The sequence below is a fragment of the Mytilus edulis genome, chromosome 2, assembly GCF_963676685.1.
Source record: "Mytilus edulis chromosome 2, xbMytEdul2.2, whole genome shotgun sequence".
Classification (NCBI taxonomy): Eukaryota; Metazoa; Mollusca; class Bivalvia; order Mytilida; family Mytilidae; genus Mytilus; species Mytilus edulis.
The window spans coordinates 58,514,197-58,539,789 of NC_092345.1; the positions used below are offsets into that span (position 1 = coordinate 58,514,197).

The following is a 25,593-nucleotide window of genomic DNA, read 5'->3' on the forward strand; positions in this document are numbered from 1 at the left end:
TCGTGCGACCCCCTTAAAATTTGCAAAGCATGGGTTGTCTTCAACTTATTTAAGTATCAGAAGAGACCATTCCAGGCTTTTTTAACATCGGCAAAGTATATAAAACAGTCAGTTTAACAGAATCAACGTGATTAATAATCAACCGACCTACTATTTATTCAAGAAATAATTGATGCAAGCTATACTTTATTGAAGTTTTAACATGGGTAGCCATCATATTCGTGTTTATTTTTATCCAAGCGATAGTGAGGGCTAAAATAGCACGAATATAATGCCTACCCATGTTAAAACTACAATAAAGTATAGATTGCATCAATTATTTCTTAAGTTTATTCCATGTTATTGCTTTCCTAACATTGAAAAGTGTTTTCGGATATTCGATTGAAACCTCTGATCAAACACCCATTCGTCTCAACTCGGCCGATTCCGTACCCTCATCTATATAGAAGGAGAGTAGCGGATTCTACCGAGGATTGCCGAATGATCAAACACCGTGTTGCTATGTTGTTCTACTACTATAAATATAACTATCTGTTGTGAAAACTTCTGAGTGCGAATTTCAAGAAGGAGATTGCGTTCCTGTCATGACTCCGGCTCGTTTATCAGATTAAAAAAGTAAACTAATTTCTCCCTTGTGTGAGTATAGTACTGATTCGTAAAAAAAAAGTATTAACATATGAAAATCGAACTCAGTTTGCTGCCCCCTTTTATTTCCTTGCATATTTTTAAATGCGCTTACATTTTACTGTTGAAATTTAAGAATTTTCCATTTTTTACTTCATGGATGAGAGAGAGGAGAAGAAGCAAGATGACTAGTACAGCTACTCCCATATTCGGGAATTTTTGTTTTGATGCAAGCGAACAGGAATTTTCCGGAGAATCTACTATCTTGCTTCGGAAGTTGGTACTGAAGAAGGGAGGTAACTCGTACATTGACGTTGTCATGACGTCATATGTAAACAACATGGCCGCCTCATAAGATGGGGCCATGGGTTTTAAAATTTATGATAGTTTTTAGTGTAATACTTCTTCAATATGTGAAAACTGATGTTAGAAGTGGAGATGGTGGAAGCCTGCAAGGCACTGAAATAATTGATGCAAATAGCCGTCATAAGCGATCATATGGACGTTCTAAATTCAGGACAGGAAAAAGTACGACATCCCTTTTGCTAGTTTTAGTTTTACATGAGGGGGGGCAAGGGGTTTAACTGTTATGCTGTTATGGGGCATTTTAATTCTTTGTTATCTGTTATTCTGAAAATATATTTACTGTTAGCTGTTATTGTCTTATTCTTTGTTATCTGTTATAGGACTATTATCTATTTTGTTATCTGTTATTGTGAGAATCTATTTACTGTTAACTGTTATTGAAAATTGGAATGTTAGCATTTTGACAGCCAATCTTCCGTCGAAATTGAAGATAATTGAAAATTGTGATTTGAATGGATAATAGTCTCATTGGCACGCTTACCGCATCTTTTAACAATGTATATCTATTGGGGTCTTTCTACTGGTAATATCGGGTGGACCTGTATTTGCAGAAGAATTTCAGTAACATACATCACATAAACATATAAAATCAATTGGACCCAGGACCATTCCAGTATATATTATTATTATCCTTTGTAATAAATTCCATTGTCTGTGAACATGTAGCAGTTTGTACAAATTATAATTCACTTATTACTTGTACAATAACTTATAGTATGGATTTTGTTATATAAAAGGCATTGGTACTCCCTATAGATTTTTTTATTCAATGACCACATAATAATCTTTATGTTGTACTATTGTCCCTGATTTGGGGAGGATTGGACACCAACTAGCATGCTAAAGTTGACGCAGTCACATTCTGTATGTGCCTATTTCCAAGTCAGGAGCCTGGATTCAGTGGTTGTAGTTTGTTACTGTGTTACTAAGTTTCTCGTTCACTATTTTGTGGATAAATTAGGCAGTTAGTTTTCTCCTTTGAATTGTTTTACATTACTAAGTGGTGTGGGTTTGAATTATGGCTTTGGGAATTATACAACATCTTTTTCTTTTAGCATTTATATTATAAGTGCTACTCCCTTTCTTTTCATTTACATGAAAGAGAATCCTGATCACCATATTTTTAAAAGCTTTTTAGCTGCTTCACATGGCGAAAATTGAAGCTCAGAAACCATTGATGCAAATACAGATGTGTCTTCAGTTTAATTTTTCGACAAATACCCTTTTTAAAATCCTTCAGCTTCTCCATTGCTGTACCCAAATTTTCCATATATTATAATTTCACATAAGATACATGATTGGTTTTTCACTTGGTGTCATCCAAATTTTCACTAGGTCCAATTTCTATTATACTATCAGAATTGTCACTTGAGTCAATTTCTATTATCAGAATAACCACAACTGGCATGCGTGTTTCAGTTACATGTCCTGTCTCCACTGATCTGGGTATTTTTGTATTTTATAAGTAAGTTTTATCATGAGGTCATTAAATAAAAAAAAATATATTGTGCATCAATGTTTTTTTTATTACTTGTAAAGTATATATATTGCTTTTCAGAAAAAAAATAATCTAAAAATCAAATTGATAATAAAGTGTCACTGGCTGCACTATTTTCAAAAATTAAATAAAAAAATCTAAATCATTAAAAATTGATCCCTCAAATGCCCTAGATTAAAAATATCCCTATATCAAAAACAGAAACTAGTAATTTCGTTCAGAAAAATTCAACATCCAAGTTACGGGAAAAAAATCAACCAAGGCAGAACTGCCTCAACGGCCGAAACGTCTTGTTTGCACAAATTTTCTAGGTCCATACCACAAGTTATATACTAAGATCTACGAGTCATCTACTGGATTGGTCTTTGACAGATTTATTTTCATATTTCATTACTGTTATCTGTTATTATCCCTTTTCAATTCCTTGTTATCTGTTTTTCACCAAATCAATTCACTGTTTTGCTGTTATGGGGACCCCCCTTGCCCCCCCTCTTACATTTATAGTCTAGAGTAGAATATACAAGACTAAAAGTTTGATTTAATAATAATAATAATGATCATGATAATAATATGTGATGTGGTTAGCACATCAATATTAGCTACACACGACATTATTTCGGATATATAACATTCGCTGACAGCATGACAGTGTCACTGTCACTTGGCTTCAGCCAGTCAGGTGCTACTTGTCGGATGCGTCACAGCAAACATATAAATCAAAATAACTTTTCAAGACTTCTTAATTAGCGCCTTTGATATAAAAAGTTTATATGAAATTCAAAACAAAAAGCAATCCACAAACCTCGAAACAAGAAATAAAATTGGTCAATTCCCCCTCCCCAATTTCCCTCTTTGACTCTTTCCCCCTCATACTTTGCCTTCTTTTCCCCATATAACCCCACAGTACAGTGTTCTTTTGGCGCTAGGCTTTTTTTAACTGATTATAATTTATACCGTTGTTTTTTAGCGCTCTTAATCTAGCAGAACAGTTAAGCAGAAAAGCTACGAGTACGAGTCATCAATGACGATAAATAACTATACGGCAATTGGTGGTGGGGGGGGGGGGGGGGGGGGGGGGTATCCGGGTCCCCACAAACAAAGCATTACTTGTGGTTAGTGCAGACTTTTTACCTGTTCCACTCCAAACGTTGCATAGTAATGTGGCCCCTGGCTCCCTTTTCAAACTCAGTCCTGTATCTGCAGCTGATAATATGACACCAAGATCACAAATCAAGCACCATGGCATATGAACAAAGCGGAAATCAAATGTAATGCATGTAAGAATAACTGTGATTGTCCTATATCATAAGTTAACACATGACGTCGGTAAAATCTCTTTGTTCTTACTGTGCTTAGTGTGCTATAATCTGGATTATGCACAGCTAAGGTGTGCATTAACTACCTCAGATATACTGCACAGTTCAAAAGTTCATTTACCTTTAGGGGTGGACCCTCAATTTTGAAAGAGGTGGAACTTGATTCCATTAAATTTTAAAAATATCTATTTTATAATTTTTTGTGTACACTGTAAATCTTAAATCAGTGTTTCACAGTAAACCCATTTAATAATTATTTTTTGGTAATTTCTGCCCAAAAAGAAATGTATTTCAGAATATCAAATTAAATAAAATCTGATTTGGAATAGTTTTGTGTTCAATTGAATGTATTACGACTATTTAGATATGTATGATACGTTACGCACAGTGTTCGGTTTAGTAATGGTAACGTTACTCGACATAGTCTTCAATTATTTCAACCGACTTCTGTACAAAACGTTAAAGCTTTGCACTATTTTTAATACAGCTGGCATTTTGATGTTATTACTACGTATTTAAAAAAAAATAGACTGTAAACATGACTGATTATATATTTTTGACAAATAAACTTTATTTCCTCATAATCTTAACTTATTGAAAGTTTATATCTCAAATATTTGTCACTGCCCAAGCATGTCAATTGTTGCAAAATCCATATCCTCTATGATGCTCAGGATTCTGTCATCACAAGTATCTAAGTCTAGGCATATTTATCGCGTGGAAACAGCCAGTGCCAAAGCTGTTTAGTGCTTTATTAAGAGCATAAATATTATCAACCCGACTTCAACTGTAGTTTTCGAACTTTAATTAGCGAATAATTTCAGGGCCTTTCTATCCGTACTACCAACATCCCAAATATTTGTCTTTCGATAAGATTATAATGAAAAATAATCCTCGTTCGGGTCAATGGCAGCAACAGCTACTACATATCCTCTCTTTGCTTGATCTACAATTTCAGTTTCTATTCTCAGCTTTTGGTAGGAAAACGGCAGTTTGGAATTTTTCATTTTATTTAAAATTAAAAAGTGATTTACAGTCCTTTAAATAGAATGAGTATTATTCACATGCGTCTGTTTGTCGGATACGTGGTTAGTGTATACAACAAACATTCGTGCTAGAAGAAACATATCTGTTACTAGGTTCCAAAGTCGAAAGGTTCGGAATAAAAAATCTTATTATTTATCCAAAACTTCGACGCCTTTTAGATCAGCACATGGTTTACAAAACTTTGATGATATATTTTTTGGAGATAAAAATTATCTCCAAAAAATATATCATTAAACAGAACGTGTCAAATGCTGAAGACACAAAAATGCTAAACTTTCAGTCAATGGAAAATAAAATTATGTATATTACGTTACATTGACGTTCCGTGCGAAAAACGTTCAATTTGGACGTGGTAACATTTTGGGGAGACATGGACAACTTGATGGAAATTGATGAAAAATTTAGCGTTTCCTTAACATTGAAGGCTTAAACAAATCTTTAAAAAAAATCACATTTCAGTAGTAACATTTGTTTTCATAGTTCATTTGTCTGTCACAAATCTAAAATACCCTAAATTATCATGGTACTGAAAACTTGAACAATGGCTCTATGGTAACATTTAAAAGAGACACGAAAAATACTGAAAAAAAAATAAAATGAGAGAATCTGTGTTAGAAATAAAAATGTGTTCGTAAAATTCAATAAAATTTCATTTGCATGTAGAGGTGGAGAACCTTTTCTATAATTTATGTGAAAACATTGTAATGTCGAAGTGCTTGCTTTCATTTTTGTATACTCGAATTTTCAAATCTTACAGCTCTGTGGAATTTCGAAAATAGCCACTAGATTGCGAACTGATATGATTTTAACGTAACCGTTTCACACCATGAATATGGTCATAGTATATCCCACCTGTTCAAATTTCATCGAAATCCATTCAGTATTTTTTATTTTTCTTTGTTTATATTTGGATGGTTAGCTATTGTTGTTACGTCTTACACGGCAAAAATGGCATTATGAACACGGAATCATTGCTTAATTATCTAATACGACATAACATTAAATTTATTAAAATCAGGTTTTATCTAATTTCGATTCAAATGATGAATCAAGACAAGTAATTATTTAATAATACATAGAATTGATTTGTTTTTGTCCTACGTATGCATCAAGAAATGGTCAAATGAAACATAGACCGAATACCGTGCGTAACGTCATGTACCTTTTTAGTGATTATTTTGCAATCGAATTTAATAAGGATCTTTTCTTAAGTTTGTACCAAAACAGCGGGGGAAGGAGAACAAGCTGCAGATCAATTGTTAAGATGCGACATGTATTCAAAAATTAATTCAGTAGAACAAAATTTGAGGGGGAGGTGAAATCAAATATTTAAAAAATGATTTTTTTAAATTAAAGTACATTTCTCCTCGGTTCATCTTCTAAGCATATCATTGAGGGAAAGAAAAACAATTAATCTATATACCCAATAACCCTTTCAGTTATGATTTTTCCTACACCGCTTTAAAAGGTATGTAGGCTAGCAAACTGAACTAAAACTGGCCAATCAAATCGGTATAAAGGATTTAATCTACACGCCTAGGGATGACCCTTTAACCCGAACTCCTACGTTGTTCGTGTTAATTAGGCTCACACTAGCCGTGCAGATTAAATCCTATATGCCGATTTACTTGATCAATAACTATAACGTATTTAATCAATTTAATAAAACAAGAAAACGATATTTGAAATTAAATTAACATGAATTTTTAATGTTCTTCATGTAGCCGTATTTTCGTTAATGCACAAATAAAAACAGTATAATAAATCTAACTTTTGACGTTAAGATATGCTGTTAATCGACAATATACAGCATTGCATGAATAATTTTGCTTAGTTTATGACATGCCAGTTGAGACTCGATCAGTACCTGTAAATTGATTTCAGTAGTGCAAAGTTAAAGCAAAAGAAAATTATATAAATTTAAACAAAGTAAAGATAAATTTTCACTTTTGGCAGCCGTGTTTGTATGTTATAAAACGTGTTATAAAACGTGTTTTGACAACCAAAATCATATTTTCGAGACCGAATGATATTTTGAGGATGTGAATGGTAACAAAAATAATGTTGTTAATTTTTGCAAATTATTTTAGATCGAAGGCACGACCCTTTAGAAAATCAACTGGAGACCAGAAAACCAATAGAAAGTAAGTTGTGATACATGTTAGAACCATCAACTACACAATCTGAACTAATAGTAATTCAGTGGCGGATCCAGAAATTTTAAGAAGGGGGCCGCTTCAGTCATTCCATATTTAATCAACACAAAAAAAGGAGAACTTTTCTTTATCACTGTAGTGCGATTATTTTTTGAAAGTTTGTTGTTGTGGAGAATACATTTTATATGTATTTAAAAAAGGATGATGGAAATGGGGAATATGTCAAAGAGACAACAACCCGTCCAAGGAGCAGACAACAGCCGAAGGCCACAAATGGGTCTTCAACGCAGTGAGAAAATCAAGCATCCGAAGGTGGTCCTCAGCTGACCCCTTTATAAAATTGTGTACTAGTTTAGTGAAAATGAACGTCACACTAAACTCCAAAACATACAAATGAACTAAAATTAAAAAAACATACAAGTCGAACAAAAGCCAGAGGCGCCTGACGACAGGCGGAAAAATGCGGCGAGGTTAAACATGTTTTGTGAGATCTCAACCCTCCCCTTTACCTCTAGACAACGTTGAATAAAGAAACACAGTGCAATACGCACAGTAAAACTCAGTTTAAAAGAAGTCCGAGTCCGATGTCAGAATAGGTAACAAAGGAAACTAAGCACAATGACAATGATACATAAAAGGACTACTAGCAGTAAAACATTTTTGTTGTATTTTAGAGCGATTACCCGCGGAACCGTGGTATTATAATACTGAACTATCTGGAAGACCATTAGCTTCTAGTAATCAGGAAAGAGGGGGTGAGTAGGAAGTGAATATATCTGGCCTGGTGCAAACTGATATTATACGCTTGCCCAAGATTAGATAAATTGAAGATTCTACCCAATAAATTGTTAGGAATTATAGTTTGCAAAATTGAAACTGAATATGAACCAGCAGTTCCGGATCCTGGAGGTCCGGATGTTAAAAAACCTCACCTTTTTTTTACGATCAGTGCTTTTGAATTTTGACGTTTCAATCCTTGTTGGAACCCCCTTTTAAAAATTGTTGGATCTGCCCCTGACCAGACCGGCAACAGATGAAAAGGAATATTTTATCCTAAATAATTCCACATTAAAAATCATCCTAATCCCTCCCAGAAAATCAAAATGTGAAATAAGCACACCAATTTACATGTTTTTACACATCATATCAGTTGAGATTTTAATTTTACATATATGCATATATTATAGTTATATATGTAATAAACATGGGAAGTTAAAAAAACTGAAAGATCATCTATATCAACATCATTTATTCCACTGTAAAACCATTTTCATCTTATGAAAACATTAAATTTGAAAATAACATAGTTTTATATGAAAGTGATAACATTCTCAGTGATCATTAAAATAGGTTCTAGAAATTTTCCCAAAACAATAATAAATGTAGCTAAAGATGTAGGATACAAAACATTACACATAACATATATCACCCTAGTATAGTTTAATTTCACAAAAAAAAAAGAAGAGTAACACAACCTGTCATATCATGTCCTATTAAAATTTTAGTAAATAAACCAATTAAAAGTTTATTTTTTTCCAGATAATTTTAAAACTGCTCAAGTATCGCAACTGTTTAAAAGAATAACTCTCTAGATAAAGAAAATTATAGACCTTTAAGTGTGTAACCTTGTATTAACAACAATTATGAAAGAGCTATACTTGTTAGAATAATGGCATTTAAAACAAAACATTTTCATCCCCTACTTTCGGCATTGAGGTCATTTTTTTGGTTGCCAAACAACACTTATTAATTTATATTGCTGCAATACTGATGGATCTATCAAAAGCATCTGGTTTTTACCGCCCGATTTACTTTTACAAAATTTGGAAGCATATGATCTATTATAGATCTGTGAAATTATTATTTAGGAAACTGAGATCAACGTTTTACAATTGGAAGACCTTAGAGTGAATGGGGTCGTATGTGTACCACAAGGGTAAATTCATGGTCCATTTATTTTTAATGTCTTCATAAATGACATATTCATTTTGTACACAATTGCAGCATCTTTGAATATGCCGATGATAACACTGTATCATATAGCGATTTTGAATATATACATACAGTTTAGAATCTGAGAGTTTAAATCAATTACACTGGGTCCCCCCCCCCCCCCGATACATGTAATAAAGTCTTTTCGTGATATTCTAGGCTACTGCCATTTGGATAAAAATCAATAGGACACAATTTGATATACAATTTAAATGGATATTGAAATAAAATTTATTAACAACCATATATATATCTGAAATATGTAAAAAAAAGCACAAAGACTAAAACGAATGAGTGAATATTTTAACAGAATAGGTAGGTTAAAGGCAGTCTTTTCAGTCATTCTTTCGAATTCTATCTACTGTCCAGTTATTTGACACTACTATAATTGATATTAAAATTCAAAAGTATAATTTTAGATATTAATAAACAGAAATACCCCCGAGAGTCAGAACTGCAAGGTAAGGTTTGAGATCAATTCGCTATAATGCTGCATAGATCTGGAATGAGCTGTCTCACCATTGTTTAATGGAAACATTTTATGATCAATTAAAAAAAAATAGTACAAAGATGGGTTCCAAATCAGCTCATGTCAGTGCAGTGTATGTATGCATATAAGTGCCTTTATGTTTTTTGTTTGACTATTAAATTCGTTTAGCTTTTTACTTACTTTTATCTGCTGTGCTGATCATTCTAACGTGTACTATGTTTAAAAATATACTTTATTTCGCATATTGTGCTTTTAACTTTTATATACAATCAATGGTATATTATCATGAACTGTATGTTTAAAATTGCGTTGTTTTCATGAATTTTTTTAAATGTGTATATATTTTGTTATTCAGTCGATTAGAAAAGGGTACTAGAGCTTGTGTTTATGTAGTTATTGAATATCGACTTTACATTACATGGATAAAAGACATGTTGGTTATAATCAATGAGGCAACAACTCAACGACGAAAACTGCCATCTTGAGGTCAGCTACTTTAATGGGCTACGTTAAAACACCAATGTTTACCTAATGAAAATACCAAGATCTAAGTACATCGCTCTGAATTTTAAAAAGTTGCGATGAAACTAAACAGCCTACCGAAGATCTAACAACTATATATACTAACCACCAAAATGACTACATTAAAACAAACTATTGCAACGGCAAATTAAGAATATTTCACAAAAAAGTCCAAGTTATCTTCATGATTTACTTGATATTAAAATTCATTTATTTTTTTATTTTTAGATAACAGGAAACAGTACTCCCGAGACTCAGAACCTCAAGGTACGTGTTTTAAACTGGCTACGTAAGTTAAAAGCATGCTATTGATTCATTCTTTCTTTCGAATTTTAACAATTGTACAGTAATTTTGCATTCTTTTGAAATGAAAATATTCAAGAAAAAGCTCTTAGATTAAATGATTTACTTGATATAAAAATTAAAAAGTTATATCATTTTAGATAACAGGAAACAGTACTCCCGAGACTCAGAACCTCAAGGTACGTGTTTTAAACTGGCTACGTAAGTTAAAAGCATGCTATTAATTCATTCTTTCTTTCGAATTTTAACAATTGTACAGTAATTTTGCATTCTTTTGAAATGAAAAATATTCAAGAAAAAGCTCTTAGATTAAATGATTTACTTGATATTAAAATTAAAAAATAATTTTAGATTACAGGAAACAGTACTCACGAGAGTCAGAACCTCAAGGTACGTGTTAATAAGATTGTTTCGCTATAATACTGCACAAATTTTGAATGAGCTGCCTAACAAATATCCATTGACAAATATTTTTTTTTTATTCAAATAACAGCTCACGCTAATGCAGTACATGCATAGTGATTTTATGCTTGTGTTGTTATATTTTTGATTTTGTTTTTCTTTTGTTTGACTTAAATTCGTTTCACGTTTTTTGGTTGTTTATATCTTCTGTTCTTATCATCCTAACGTGTGCTAATTTTTTTTTAGATATTATACTTAAATTTGCACACTGTGCTTTTAACTTTTATATGCCACCCATCATGGGATATCACCTTGCACTATGCGTTGTTTTTATGAATTTTGTATTGGTGTTTATATTTTGTTATTCAGTCGATTAGAAACAGTTTTTAGAGCTTATTTTTGTAGTTTATTGAATATCGACTTTAAATAAAACTTTGAACGAGAAATTAACTTTGTTCCTTACATGAATAAAATAAATGTTGGTTAGACATCAATAAGACAGACGCCCTAAAACGAAAACTATCATCTCGAGGTCAGCTGCTTCAACGCTCCTCATGGAAACACCAGTGCCTTATGAATATACCAAGCTCTAAGTAAATCGCTTAGAGTTTTAAAAAGTTAAAAGTATACTATTCATTTATTCTTTCGAATTTAAACTATTATCCAGTAATTCGGCACTACTGTAGCGAAAAAAAATCTTGAACAATAGAAAAAGTTCATATCCATCTTCCTATGAAGATTGATATATTTCATAAGAAAAGGTTACTGCTAGAAAAGTCCAAACTACCTTCTTTAAAAATAAGACGAATAAAAACTATTGCAACAGAAACATTTAGAATAGTTCACAAAAAAAGTCCAAGTTATCTACATGATTTAGTTGATACTAAAATTCAAAAGTATCATTTTAGATAATAGGAAACAGCAATACCCCCGAGAGTCAGAATTACCAGGTATGGGATGAGTTCGTTTCGCTATAATGCTGCACAGATCTGGAATGAGCCGCCTTACCATTGTCAAAATAAAATATCTTTTAAATAATCAAAAAATTGGTACGAAGATGGGATCCAAATATCAGCTCATGCCAGTGCAGTGCATGCATATATTGCTTTTATATAATTTTTCAATTGACTGTTAAATTCGTTTAGCTTTTTTACTTACTTTTATCTGCTTATCATTCTAACCTGTACTATGTTTATAGATATACTTAAATTTGCACACTGTACTTTTAACTTTTATATGCCACCAATGGGATCTTACCTCGCACTGTATGCTAAAAATTGCGTTGTTTAATGACTTTTGTTTTGGTGTGATGTATTTTGGCATTCAGTCGATTTTAGAAGATTATTATCAGTTACATAGTATGCTAGTGACCTAATACGGTATATATGGGGTCAGTAAATTCCATATGGGGTGAGAGCAAAGCTCTGTTTTGTTTTTCTAACACCACAACTAACCGTGTATGAAATAAGCCCCGCCTCCTTATTACCTTATATGGAATATAAAGGGACGCAACTCCACTACTAACCGTGTATGAAATAAGCCCCGCCTCCCAACTAACCTAATATTTAAATATACACGGTTTCCACGAGGACGCTTTTAACCAATCATATTCCTAGAAATGTATAGGAGGTAAGATAAAAAAGCTTGTCTGTACTATAGTATTTAGTTTATTGAATATCGACTTTAATAACATTTTGAACGAGAAATTAACTTTGTTCATAACATTGAGCAAACAAATGAGAGGTAGACTTCAATGAGACAACAACCCAACGACGAAAACGGTCATTGCAAGGTCAGTAACTTTAAAGGTCTTCGTTAAAACACCAATGTTCACCTAATGAATATATATATACCAAACTCTAAGTAAATCACTTTGAGTTTTAAAAAGTTGTGGTGATTGAAACTGAACTTACGTCTATTCCAACCCCACATAATTACTTCAAGATTATAACATAACCAAAGACAAATAACGGATTTTCTTGTGAAGAAAATGATTAACTATAGATTCGGACTTAAATTTTAACAACCATAATCTAAATATATAAAAAGCCATCAAGACAATTAAATATTCTAAAACGAATGAGTAAATATCTAAACAGGCTAGGCAGGTTACCAGAATACTATTCATTCATTCTTTCGAATTTCAACAATTGTCCAGTAATTTTGCACTACTGTAGCGAAACAAATCTTTCTAATTGGAAATAATTCAAGAAAGTGCTCTTAGATTCTATATAAAGATCAAGATAGTTCATATGAAAAACTGCTAGAAAAATCAATATTACCTTCTTTAAAAATAAGAAGAATAAACATTATGCAGTGCAACGGAAAATTTAGAATAATTCACAAAAAAAGTTATCTTCATGATTTAATTGATATTAAAATTAAAAAGTATAATTTTAGATAACAGGAAACAGTTTCCCAGAGAGTCAGAACCTCAAGGTACGTGCTTAGATCGTTTGACTATACCGGTAATACTGCACAAATCTGGAATGAGGTGCCAAACCATTATCGAATGGAAACATCTATAATTGACCAATTAAAAATTGTTGCTAAGATGGGATCCAAAAAAATCTCATTCCAGTAAAGTGTATGCATTTTATGCTTGTGATTTTTTATATTTGTTTATTTTTTTAGTGTTAAATTCTTTCTGCTTTTTAATTTATTATTATCTGCTGTGCTTGTCACTCTGAATTATGCCTAAACTTTGTACTTGTTTGGATTTGTAACTATTTTGATCTGAGCGTCACTGATGAGTCTGATGTAGACGAAACGCGCGTCTGGCGTATTAAATTATAATCTTGGTACCTTTGATAACTTTTTATGCTATGTTTTAAGATATATACCTTATTTTACTATGTGCCTTTAACTTTTATATGCCATCCGTGGTATCTTACTATGCACTGTATGTTTAAAATCGCGCTGTTTTCATGATTTTTATGCCCCACCTACGATAGTAAAGGGACATTATGTTTTCTGGTCTGTGCGTCCTTCCGTCCATGCGTCCTTGCGTCTGTCCGTCCGTCTGTTCGTCCGTCCGTCCCATTTCAGGTTGAAGTTTTTGGTTAAGGTAGTTTTTGAAGAAGCTAAAGTCCAATCAACTTGAAACTTAGTACACATGTTCCTTATGATATGATCTTTCTTATTTTAAAACAAAATTAATCTTTTGACCCCATTTTCATGATCCACTGAACATAGAAATTAAAAGTGTGAGTTTCAGGTTAAAGTTTTTGGTCAAGGTAGTTTTCAATGAAGTTAAAGTCCAATCAACTTGAAACTTAGTACACATGTTCCCTTTTGGTTGATCAATTTACTTTTAAGACCAAATTAGATATTTTACCCAATTTCACGGTCCATTGAACATGGAAAATGATAATGCGAGTGGGGCATCCGTGTACTTTGGACACATTCTTGTTATATATAAAATTGAGAATGAAAATGGGGAATGTGTCAAAGAGACAACAACCCGACCATAGAAAAAAAACAACAGCAAAAGGTCACCAACAGGTCTTCAATGCAGCGAGAAATTCCCACACCCGGAGGCGTCCTTCAGCTGGCCTCTCAACAAATATATATACTAGTTATATGTATATATTTTGCTATTCAGTCGATTTGAAAAGATCACTGGAGCTTGTGTTTATGTAGTTTATTAAATATCGACTTTGATAAAAAAAAAAAAAAAAAAATGGAATGAGGAATCCACTTTAACCTCGCATGGATAAAAATAAATGCTGGGTAGACATCAATGAAGCAGCAACCCAACGACGAAAACGATCGAGCTTTAAAAGGTTGTTGCAAAACTTAACAGTCTACGAAAGATCTAACATAATATATATACAAACCCCATAAAATAACATTAAGAATTGAAACATAACTTAAGACAGTAACTGATTATGTACCTTATAACAGACACATGGACATGTCGTCATGTTAACACTCGTTTTTTTTATTTAACTTTTTCCATTCTTCAATCGTGATTAGAGAGAAATAACAACAAAAAACACACTCCACTCTATAACTCTATGATACAGATTACAGAGTTTTGAAAAAAATAAGAAAATCACAAGAACTAGGACAACAATAATAATAAAATTCAATCAGTAGTGCAGAATTCTCACAGTTTCTGTGAGCAAGTTTAAAACACTTTTAATTGTCGGTTTATTTTGTTACTTCGAAATTCGTTGTTTTTACATCGGAATGCTTAGATTTCATACATTACTACTACCAGTAATCAGTGCACAATTTGAACACCAAATGATTGTTTTTAGATAACGTTTCCTTTGTTTTTATCAGCTGACTTTTGTTGTTTGATAAAAGTTGGCGAGGCGAAACAGTAATTGTAAAAGGAAAGTCAATATATTATTTGATCACAGGCATAATTCAAATGCATGAGCAACTGCTTACCCTTACTGCCTCCTTTTTAAACTCAGCGTAACGAGATGAGTACTGTTTGAACATTGGAACTCTGCTCTTTTATTGTTGTAATGGTTTACAAAAAGGCATACAGTACCGTGATCTAAACTTTTAACGAACCATTCAGTTCATGCTATGTCTAATGTTTGAGGAATGCCCTTATTACCCATCCTAGCTTTTTTTTACCACAAAACACAGCAAAGGTCTTATCTTTAACAATGAGTTTACCTTATTAGCCATAATGTAAAAAATATTTATGTCTGAACTATCTGCTTTACATCATTTAAACATGCTAGTTTTGAATCTTATTCTGACATTTTATTTATTGTCCAATAACTGCCACTACTGAAGCGGATAAAATTCTTTTGAAATGGAAGGGAATCAAGGAAGAGCATATACATCTATGAAAATTAAGATGGTTCATACGGGAAAATGCCGGAAAAGTCAAGATTACCTTCTTTACAAATTAGAAGACAAAAAAACTATTGCAACAGAAACATACAGAATAATTCACAAAAAAATCAAAGTTATATTCATGATTTAATTGATATTTAAATTCAAACGTTTAATTTTAGATAACAGGAAACAGTTCTCCAGAGAGTCAATATTACCAGGTACGTGGTCAGATAGTTTCGCTGTAATACTGCACAAATCAGCTCATGCCAGGTGCAGTGTACATATATAGTGATTTTAAGCTTGTGTGTTTTTTATATTTTTTATTTTATTTGACTATTAAATTTGTGAAGCTCTTTCGATTTTTACTATATGCTGTTCCTATCATTTTAACTTGTGCTAGTATATTTTAAGATATACCTTTTTTCATACTATTCTTTTGACTTTTATATGTCAATTGCGTTGTTTTCATGGCTTTTATGTGCGTATATATTTCGTTATTCAGTCGATTTGAAAAGGTCACCACAGTTGGTGTAGAATAAGGATAATAACTATTGCAAAGGAAAATTTTGTATTATTCTAAAAAAAAGTCCAAGTTATCAACATGATTTAATTGTTTTTAAAATTCAAAAGTATAATTTTAGATAATAACCAACAGCAATATCCCCGACAGTCAGAACCACAAGGTATGGATTTAGATCGTTTCGCTATAATGCTATAAACATAACCAAATACAATAACTGATTTTTTTGTGTGAACAAGATGTTTAACTTCTTGGAATAGCTATAGATTCCAACGCAAACTTTCACAAGCATTTACCTGAAATAAGAAAAGAAGGCATCAAGACAATAAGAAATTCTTAAACGAATAGGTTATTATATAAACATTTAACGTAGGTTAAAAGCAAACTATTCATTCATTCTTTCAAATTTTAACTATTGTCTGGAAATTTGACACTACTGTAGCGAAAGAAAAAAACCTTTTTAAATGAAAAAAAAAACCCAAGAAAATAGCTCTTCGATTCATCTATAAAGATAAAGAATGTTCATATGAAAACAGCTAGAAAAGTCAAAATTACCTTCTTTTGGAAAATTTAGTACAATTGTTCTCTAAATAAGTCCAAGTTATTTGTATGATTTGATTGATATTAAAATTCAAAAGTATAATTTTAGATAATGATCATCAGCAATACCCCCGACAGTCAGAACCACAAGGTATTGATTTAGATCGTTTCGCTATAATGCTATACAAATCTGGAATGAGATACCTAACCATTGTTGAATGGAAACATCTTATGACCAATTAATCAATTGGTACAAACATGGGATCTAAATAACAGCTCATGTCAGTGCAGTGCATGCATAAAGTGCCGTTATATATATTTTTTTTATTTGACTTAAATTCATAAAGCTTTTTTAGTTGCTTTTATTTGCTTTGCTTATCATTCTAACATGTGTTCTGTTTTGAGATGTACTTTATTTTTCATACGACTGCAAAAATTTTAATTTTTCGTCGTATATTGCTATCACGTTGGCGTCGTCGTCGTCGTCTTGCGTCGTCTTGCGTCGTCGTCGTCCGAATACTTTTAGTTTTCGCACTCTAACTTTAGTAAAAGTGAATAGAAATCTATGAAATTTTAACACAAGGTTTATGACCACAAAAGGAAGGTTGGGATTGATTTTGGGAGTTTTGGTCCCAATATTTTAGGAATTAGGGGCCAAAAAGGGCCCAAATAAGCATTTTCTTGGTTTTCGCACTGTAACTTTAGTTTAAGTAAATTGAAATCTATGAAATTTTGACACAAGGTTTATGAACACAAAAGGAAGGTTGGAATTGATTTTGGGAGTTTTGGTCCCAACAGTTTAGGAATTAGGAGCCAAAAAGGGGCCCAAATAAGCATTATTCTTGGTTTTCGCACCATAACTTTAGTATTAGTAAATAGAAATCTATGAAATTTAAACACAAGGTTTATGACCATAAAAGGAAGGTTGGTTTTGATTTTGGGAGGTTTGGTCCCAACAGTTTAGGAATAAGGGGCCCAAAGGGTCCAAAATTGAACTTTGTTTGATTTCATCAAAAATTGAATAATTGGGGTTCTTTGATATGCCGAATCTAACTGTGTATGTAGATTCTTAATTTTTGGTCCCGTTTTCAAATTGGTCTACATTAAGGTTCAAAGGGTCCAAAATTAAACGTAGTTTGATTTTAACAAAAATTGAATCCTTGGGGTTCTTTGATATGCTGAATCTAAAAATGTACTTAGATTTTTGATTATTGGCCCAGTTTTCAAGTTAGGCCAAATTGGGGTCCAAAATTAAACTTTGTTTGATTTCATCAAAAATTGAATAATTGGGGTTCTTTGATATGCCAAATCTAACTGTGTATGTAGATTCTTAATTTTTGGTCCCGTTTTCAAATTGGTCTACATTAAAGTCCAAAGGGTCCAAAATTAAACTAAGTTTGATTTTAACAAAAATTGAATTCTTGGGCTTTTTTGATCTGCTGAATCTAAACACATACTTAGATTTTTGATTATGGGCCCAGTTTTCAAGTTGGTTCAAATCAGGATCCAAAATTATTATATTAACTATTGTGCAATAGCAAGAAATTTTCAATTGCACAGTATTCAGCAATAGCAAGAAATCTTCAATTGCACAGTATTGTGCAATAGCAAGCAATTTTCAATTGCACAGTATTGCGCAATAGCAAGAAATCTTCAATTGCACAGTATTGTGCAATAGCAAATATTTTCAATTGCACAGTATTGCGCAATAGCAAGAAATATCTAATTGCACAATATTGTGCAATAGCAAGAAATTTTCAATTGGAGTTATCTTTCTTTGTCCAGAATAGTAGTTGAATCAACTTAAATCATTGTTTTATACCATATACAATGTATATTCACTTTTACTATCAACTGATAAATTAAAACAATCTTTACCATTCAGTGATAACAAGCACTTTATTTTACATTTTAATATTTTATGATGTATTTAAATGAGTAGTTATTGTTGCAAACTCCATTAAGAATTTGAATTGAGATCAGTTTTGGAAAAAGGGAAAGGGGGATGTGAAAAAAAAATGGGGGGGGGGGGTTAAATTTTTCTCATTTCAGATTTCACAAATAAAAAGAAAATTTCTTCAAACATTTTTTTGAGAGGATTCATATTCAACAGCATAGTGAATTGCTCAAAGGCAAAAAAAATATTTTAAGTTCATTAGACCACATTCATTCTGTGTCAGAAACCTATGATGTGTCAACTATTTAATCACAATCCAAATTTAGAGCTGAATCCAGCTTAAATGTTGTGTCCATACTTGCCCCAACTGTTCAGGGTTCAACCTCTGCGGTCGTATATAGCTGCGCCCTGCGGAGCATCTGGTTATACTATGCTTTTAATTTTTTATGTGATCTATGTTATCTCTATATGCACTGTTCACTGTATATTTAAAATTGCGTTGTTTTCTTGATTTTTGTAAATGTGTATACATTTTGTTTATAAGTCGATTTGAAAAGGTCACTACAGCTTGTGTTTATGTTATTTATTGAATATCGACTTTAAACAAAACTTTGAACGAATAATTAACTTTGTTCCTTTCAATGAAAAAAGACAATATCTGATTTTCTTGTGAACAAGATGTTAAACTCTTTGAATAACTATAGATTTGGACGAAAATTTTAACAAGCATATAACTGAAATAAGAGAAGGCATCAAGACAATAAGATAATCTAAAACGAATAGGTTATTATTTAAACAGGTTACGTAGGTTAAAAGCAAACTATTCATTCATTCTTTCGAATTTTAACAATTTTCCTGAAATCAGTCTGTCAGTCAGTCCGTCCGTCCCATGAATATTTTTCGTCACATTTTTCTCAGGAACTACACTACCAGGATTTCTGAAATTTGGTTTCAGGCTTGATATAAGTGAGCTATACTGTGTGATGCGTTTTCAGATTCATCACTCGACAACTTCCTGTTTACCGAACACTTGTATCATTATTACACCTGATAGCCAAGTTGAACATTTTTCGTCACATTTTTCTTAGGAACTGCACTACCAGGATTTCTGATATTTGGTTTCAGACTTGATATAAGTCAGCTATACCGTGTGATGCGTTTTCAGATTCATCACTCGACAACTTCCTGTTTACCGAACACTTGTATTATTTTACACATGATAACCAAGTTGAAAATTTTTGTCACATTTTTCTCAGGAACTACAATATAAGGATTTCTGAAATTTGGTTTCAGGGTTTATATAAGTCTGCAATACTGTGTGAAGCGTTTTCAGATTCATCACTCGACAACTTCCTGTTTACCGAACACTTGTATGATTTTACATATGATAGCCAAGTTGAAAATTTTCGTCACATTTTTCTCAGGAATTACTATACAAGGATTTCTGAAATTTGGTTTCAGGATTTATACAAGTCAGCTATACAACTTCCTGTTTACCGAACACTTGCATATTTTTACACTATTAAAATTATCCACTTGCGGCCGGGGTATCATCAGTGAGCAGTAGCTCGCAGTTTCACTTGTTATTCTCTAAATAAGTCCAAGTTATTTACTTGATTTGATTGATATTATAATTCAAAAGTATAATTTTAGATAATAATCAACAGAAATACCCCCGACAGTCAGAACCACAAGGTATGGATTTAGATCGTTTCGCTATAATGCTGTACAAACCTGGAATGAGCTACCTAACCATTATTGAATAAAAATATCTTTTGAAAAATTAGATAATTGGTACAAACATGGGATCCAAATAACAGCTCATGCCAGTGCAGTGCATGCATATAGTGCCTTTATATATATCTTTTTATTTGACTGATAAAATTCGCTTAGCTTTTTTAGTTGTCTCTATCTGCAGTGCTTACTATTCTACCTTGTGTTATGTTTGGAGATATACTTATTTTCAAACTAAGCTTTCAACTTTTTTATGTGATCTATGGTATCTTTTCCATGCACTTTTGACTTTATATTTAAAATTGCGTTGTTTTCTTGATTTTTAGGCAGTTAAGCTGCCTTATGTGAGCACCCTAGATTTGTGTTCTACCCAATAAATGCTGAAATATGTGCCATTGTTATTATCTAGCTGGATGTTGTTATTCATAACTAATTGGACAGTTTTTTCATACTTTTAATTCTTGATTACAAAAAATATGATCAGAAAAACCTTAAATGATTGTCGATTTATCCAAAAGTTTTGAAGTTGCACATAGGAAGTAGGGCACATTAGGAATCTTTATGTAGTTTATTATCCCCTGAGATTTTGGCTAAGCTGTCAAAGAACAAATGTATGAAATGTGTAATCGCCGAAAATTTCTAAAGACAAGTAGTTTAGATTTCCCAAATGGCAAAAGTCGTAGGAATATTGTTTGTCGTCAATACGTAGTCAACTACGTCAGTAGTCTTAAAATAAGTTCCACTGTTCATGCTGTTGGCGGCAATTTTAAATTATAAGACAAAATTTTTGTATCTTTTCAATTTGGAGGCAGGGGTTCAATTAGCGGTTGTCCGAGGTCTGCGAACTTCCACTTTTGCAGTCGAACTTTCGACTTGGTTACTAGCTACGCTCGACATGCACGACTTGAGAGGAAATAAAAAAATAACTATGCAAACCTTTTTACCAAAGTCTCCTAATAAACGATCTCAAAACTTATTATTATTCATGACAGCGATGTTCATTTTGTTCAACCGCTAGCTTTATACAGAAAATCGCCGACAAATAATGTGTAAATTCGAGTAAAATCGTATCTGACAAAAACAACATTGAAACAAAATGGCTGACATGAGAAGAAAATTCTAATATCGGATCCGATTCCGGAAGCGGATATGGGTAACTCCGGGTGTTGGCGATCTTTGAACTTTTAAAAAAATCAGACAGATGACAAAATACATCTTTGCATAGTAAATAAATATAAACACTAGAATTGAAAACCAAAAGATATATGTAAAAGAATGAAAAAAACAGAAAATATTTTGTACTGAAAATGTGAGAAACGTACAATTAAATACAATGATGATGAAGTAGAGCAGAATATAATGGTGCAACAGTGCCAGCGTTCTGAAGATCCATAGGTATCCATAGGAAACTCAAAATTACTTTTTGACAAATTTTAATGTCAAAATCCAATACAATGTGAGTCTTTGTGACAGCTGGGAACAGTATACTAACAATATATATGGTCCTGGTGACAGTATAAATTTTCTTTATCAGTAATAAATGTTGGTAAAGCAAGTTAGATGCTTTTAAAGTGTAAACATATTACTAAATGGGTATGTTTTTTCTCAATTTTGATGGGTCAGTTAAAATAGCTGGAAGTTTCTTATTTTACACATATAGTGCAACAAGATTATATGATACCTGAATGTACGCAAATTATATGTATGTCGGGAGTCCTTTAAGGCACTCTACCCCCTCCTGTTTGATAACTTTGAAACGGATGAGATCCCCACCTCTCAACCATATACATTCATGTATGGGACTATATAACTAATCAAATGAAATATAGGTGAAGTCCCTAGGGTCACCCTTCACCTCCTGCTTCAGAACTTGGAAACAGTCGAGATCCTCACCCCTCAACCATATTTATTCATGTATGGGACAATATAACCAATCAAATGAAATACAGGAGGAGTCCCTGGGGTCACCCCACCACTCCTGTTTGGGAACTTTGAAACAGTCGAGATCACCACCCCTAAACCATATATATTCATGTATGGGACAATATAACAAATCATATGAAATATAGGTGGAGTTCGTGGGGCCACCTTACCCCTTCCTGTTTGAGAATTTGAAAACGGTTGAGATCCACTCCATAAACCATATATATTCATGTATTGGACAATATAACAAATCAAATGAATTATAGGGGGGGGGGGGGGGTCCCTAGGGTCACTGCACCCTCATGTTTGAGAACTTGGAAACAGTCGAGATCCTCACCACGTAACCATATATACTCATGTATGGGACTAAATAACAAATCAAATAAAATATAGGGGAAGTCCCTGCGGTCACCCCACCCCTCCTGTTGTTTGAGAACTTGGAAACAGTCGAGATCCTAACCTTAAATTAAACCATATATTTTCATGTATGGGACAAAAGAACAAATCAAATGAAATATAGGGAGAGTCCTAAGGGTCACCCTACCCAATCCTGTTTGATAACTTGGAAACAGATGATATCCCCACCCCTCAACCATATATATTCATGTATTGGACAATATAACAAATTAAAAAAAAAAAATGAAATGAAATATAGGGGAAGTCACTGGGGTCCCCCACCCCTAAACCATATATATTCATGTATGGGACAATATAAAAATCAAATGAAAAATAGGGGTAGTCTCTAGGGTCACTCACACCCTCTTTGTGTGTTTTGAGAACTTGTAAAAGATTGAGATACCAACTCCTAAACCATATTCATTCCTGTTTGTCATTTCAAAAAGATTGAATGACATACAAGGTCAATCTCATAGGCGTCACATATGCATATCACTTTGCTAGACCTAACACCTGTCATTTTATTCCAAACTTAGACATCATGGACTTGGATTGAAGGTGGGAGTCATTTACATTTACTATGGACAGGTCAGTCAGACATCACTATTGATCCCTGTAGTAGTATACATTTGTCTGATTTGTGTCTCATAACTTTTGTACTGTAGAACACAAACTCAGTTTTCTTTCCAGGGAAGCAAGTCCATTCATACTTTTACAAGCTCGTACTAAAGTCAACTTGAAATACTAACAGTTAACTAATACGAACAATTACGATCAACTAGAAGAACTGCAATCATTGCGAATTTGTACCACTGCTGACTCGAGACTCATGACCATGAAAAAAATATATACTTGATATATACGTTGCTATTGAAAACCTTGATAAAATATGAATTATTTGCCTTAATGATTAATTCATTAAATGAACATAAATGTACAATTATATATGAATGTTTAATATTTGTTCTTTTAAATCTTTAAAAAAAATTGAAGCAACATTGCCACAGTTTTCATAATTATGTTTGCCTTGGTTTTTGGTTAACTGCCTACAGTGCTTACAGCGCTTTGATTGTAAATGTGTATACATTTTGTTAATAAGTCGATTTGAAAAGGTCACTACAGCTTGTGTTTATGTTGTTTATTGAATATCGACTTTAAACAAACTTTGAACGAATAATTAACTTTGTTCCTTTCAATGAAAAAAGACAATATCTGATTTTCTTGTGAACAAGATGTTAAACTCTTTGAATAACTATAGATTTGGACGAAAATTTTAACAAGCATATATCTGAAATAAGAGAAGAAGGCATCAAGACAATAAGATAATCTAAAACGAATAGGTTATTATTTAAACAGGATACGTAGGTTAAAAGCAAACTATTCATTCATTCTTTCGAATTTTAACAATTGTCCTGAAATTAGACACTACTGTAGCGAAAGAAACATATTTAAAATAAAAAAAATCAAGAAATAACTCTTCGATTCATCTATGAAGATAAAGAATACTCATATGAAAAGTCAAAATTACCTTCTTTTGGAAAATTTAGAATAATTATTCTCTAAATAAGTCCAAGTTATTTACTTGATTTGATTGATATTAAAATTCAAAAGTATAATTTTAGATAATAATCAACAGAAATACCCCCGACAGTCAGAACCACAAGGTATGGATTTAGATCGTTTCGCTATAATGCTGTACAAATCTGGAATGAGCTACCTAACCATTATTGAATGAAAATACCTTTTGAAAAATTAGATAATTGGTACAAACATGGGATTCAAATAACAGCTCATGCCAGTGCAGTGCATGCATATAGTGCCTTTATATATATCTTTTTATTTGACTGATAAATTCGCTTAGCTTTTTTAGTTGTCTCTATCTGCAGTGCTTATTATTCTACCTTGTGTTATGTTTGGAGATATACTTATTTTCAAACTAAGCTTTCAACTTTTTTATGTGGTCTATGGTATCTTTTCCATGCATTTTGGACTGTATATTTAAAATTGCGTTGTTTTCATGATTTATGTAAATGTGTATACATTTTGTTAATCAGTCGAGTTGAAAAGGTCACTAGAGCGTATGAAAAACTTGGAATGAAACTTAAACAGCCTACCGAAGATCTAACAATAACAATAACAGTCAATGCAGCAGTAAAGAATGCTCACAGTTTCTGAGAGCAAGTTCAAAACACTTTAAATTGTCGGTTTATTTTGTTACTTCGAAATTCGTTGTTCGTACATCGGAATGTTTATATTTCATGCATCACTACTACCAGTAATCAGTGCACAACTTGTTAACTAAATGATTGTTTGTTTTTAGCGTTTTAATAAATTTCATTGTGTGTTAAAAGATGGCGAGACGAAACAGTAATTGTTTAACTGTTTGATAAAAGTGGTTTACAAAAATTATTTGCCATACTATAAAAATATGTATGTCTGAACTTGTTCAGATGTTGCATACATAATTTGTTTAAAATTACCTTCTTGTAAATAAATATAAAAACCATTATAACGGAAAACTGAGAATAATTCACAAAAATAGTCCAAGTTATCTTCTTAATTTCAATGATATTATAATCTTATAATAAAAAAGTATAATTCTAGATAACAGGAAACAGCACACCCGAGTGTTAGACCCACCAGGTAGGTGTTAGCATCGTTTCGCATAACACTGCACAAATCTGGAATGAGCTGCCTAACCATTGTCGAATGGAAACATCTATAGACCAATTAAAAAAAATGATTTAAGGAATGACTGTAATATTTTTTCTGTCTATTCGAAATAACATAAAAAATTTGGTGCACACTGAATAACGCGCGTAGCGGGTTCTTTAACAGTGTGCACCACATTTTTTATTATGTTATTTCGAATAGACAGAAAAAATATTACAGTCATTTCTTATAATTTAATTCTAAATTCCATTTTAAACCGTAGAAAACCATGAAAAAAACGTTGATGACGTCACAGTCACATGACTAAATTATGTCTATGGGCTCATAACTAAATAACGTCAGCCAATCAGAAGACGCGTTACATCCAAAATTAAATTATATAAAGATA

General features: G+C 32.4%; 1 protein-coding gene across 25 annotated transcripts; it reads left to right on the forward strand.

The window, feature by feature from the left end:
• The first annotated feature begins 919 nt into the window (after positions 1-919).
• Positions 920-25,201, forward strand: LOC139512520 (antigen LPMC-61-like). 25 transcript variants are annotated; one of them, XM_071300181.1, is made up of 13 exons: positions 925-1,152; positions 6,942-6,995; positions 7,682-7,762; positions 9,419-9,460; positions 10,240-10,278; positions 10,666-10,704; positions 11,625-11,666; positions 13,117-13,155; positions 15,702-15,740; positions 16,164-16,205; positions 20,133-20,174; positions 24,155-24,196; positions 25,137-25,201. In XM_071300181.1, exons 1-13 carry the CDS (start codon positions 981-983, stop codon positions 25,184-25,186), a joined length of 723 nt encoding a protein of 240 aa, XP_071156282.1. In that variant the 5' UTR covers positions 925-980; the 3' UTR covers positions 25,187-25,201. The 25 variants fall into 25 exon arrangements, with proteins under 25 accessions (XP_071156289.1, XP_071156297.1, XP_071156306.1 ...); XM_071300180.1 differs by lacking the exon at positions 10,240-10,278 and adding an exon at positions 10,455-10,493; XM_071300188.1 differs by lacking the exons at positions 6,942-6,995; positions 10,240-10,278 and adding an exon at positions 10,455-10,493 and having other exon boundaries at positions 920-1,152.
• Positions 25,202-25,593: the final 392 nt, after the last annotated feature.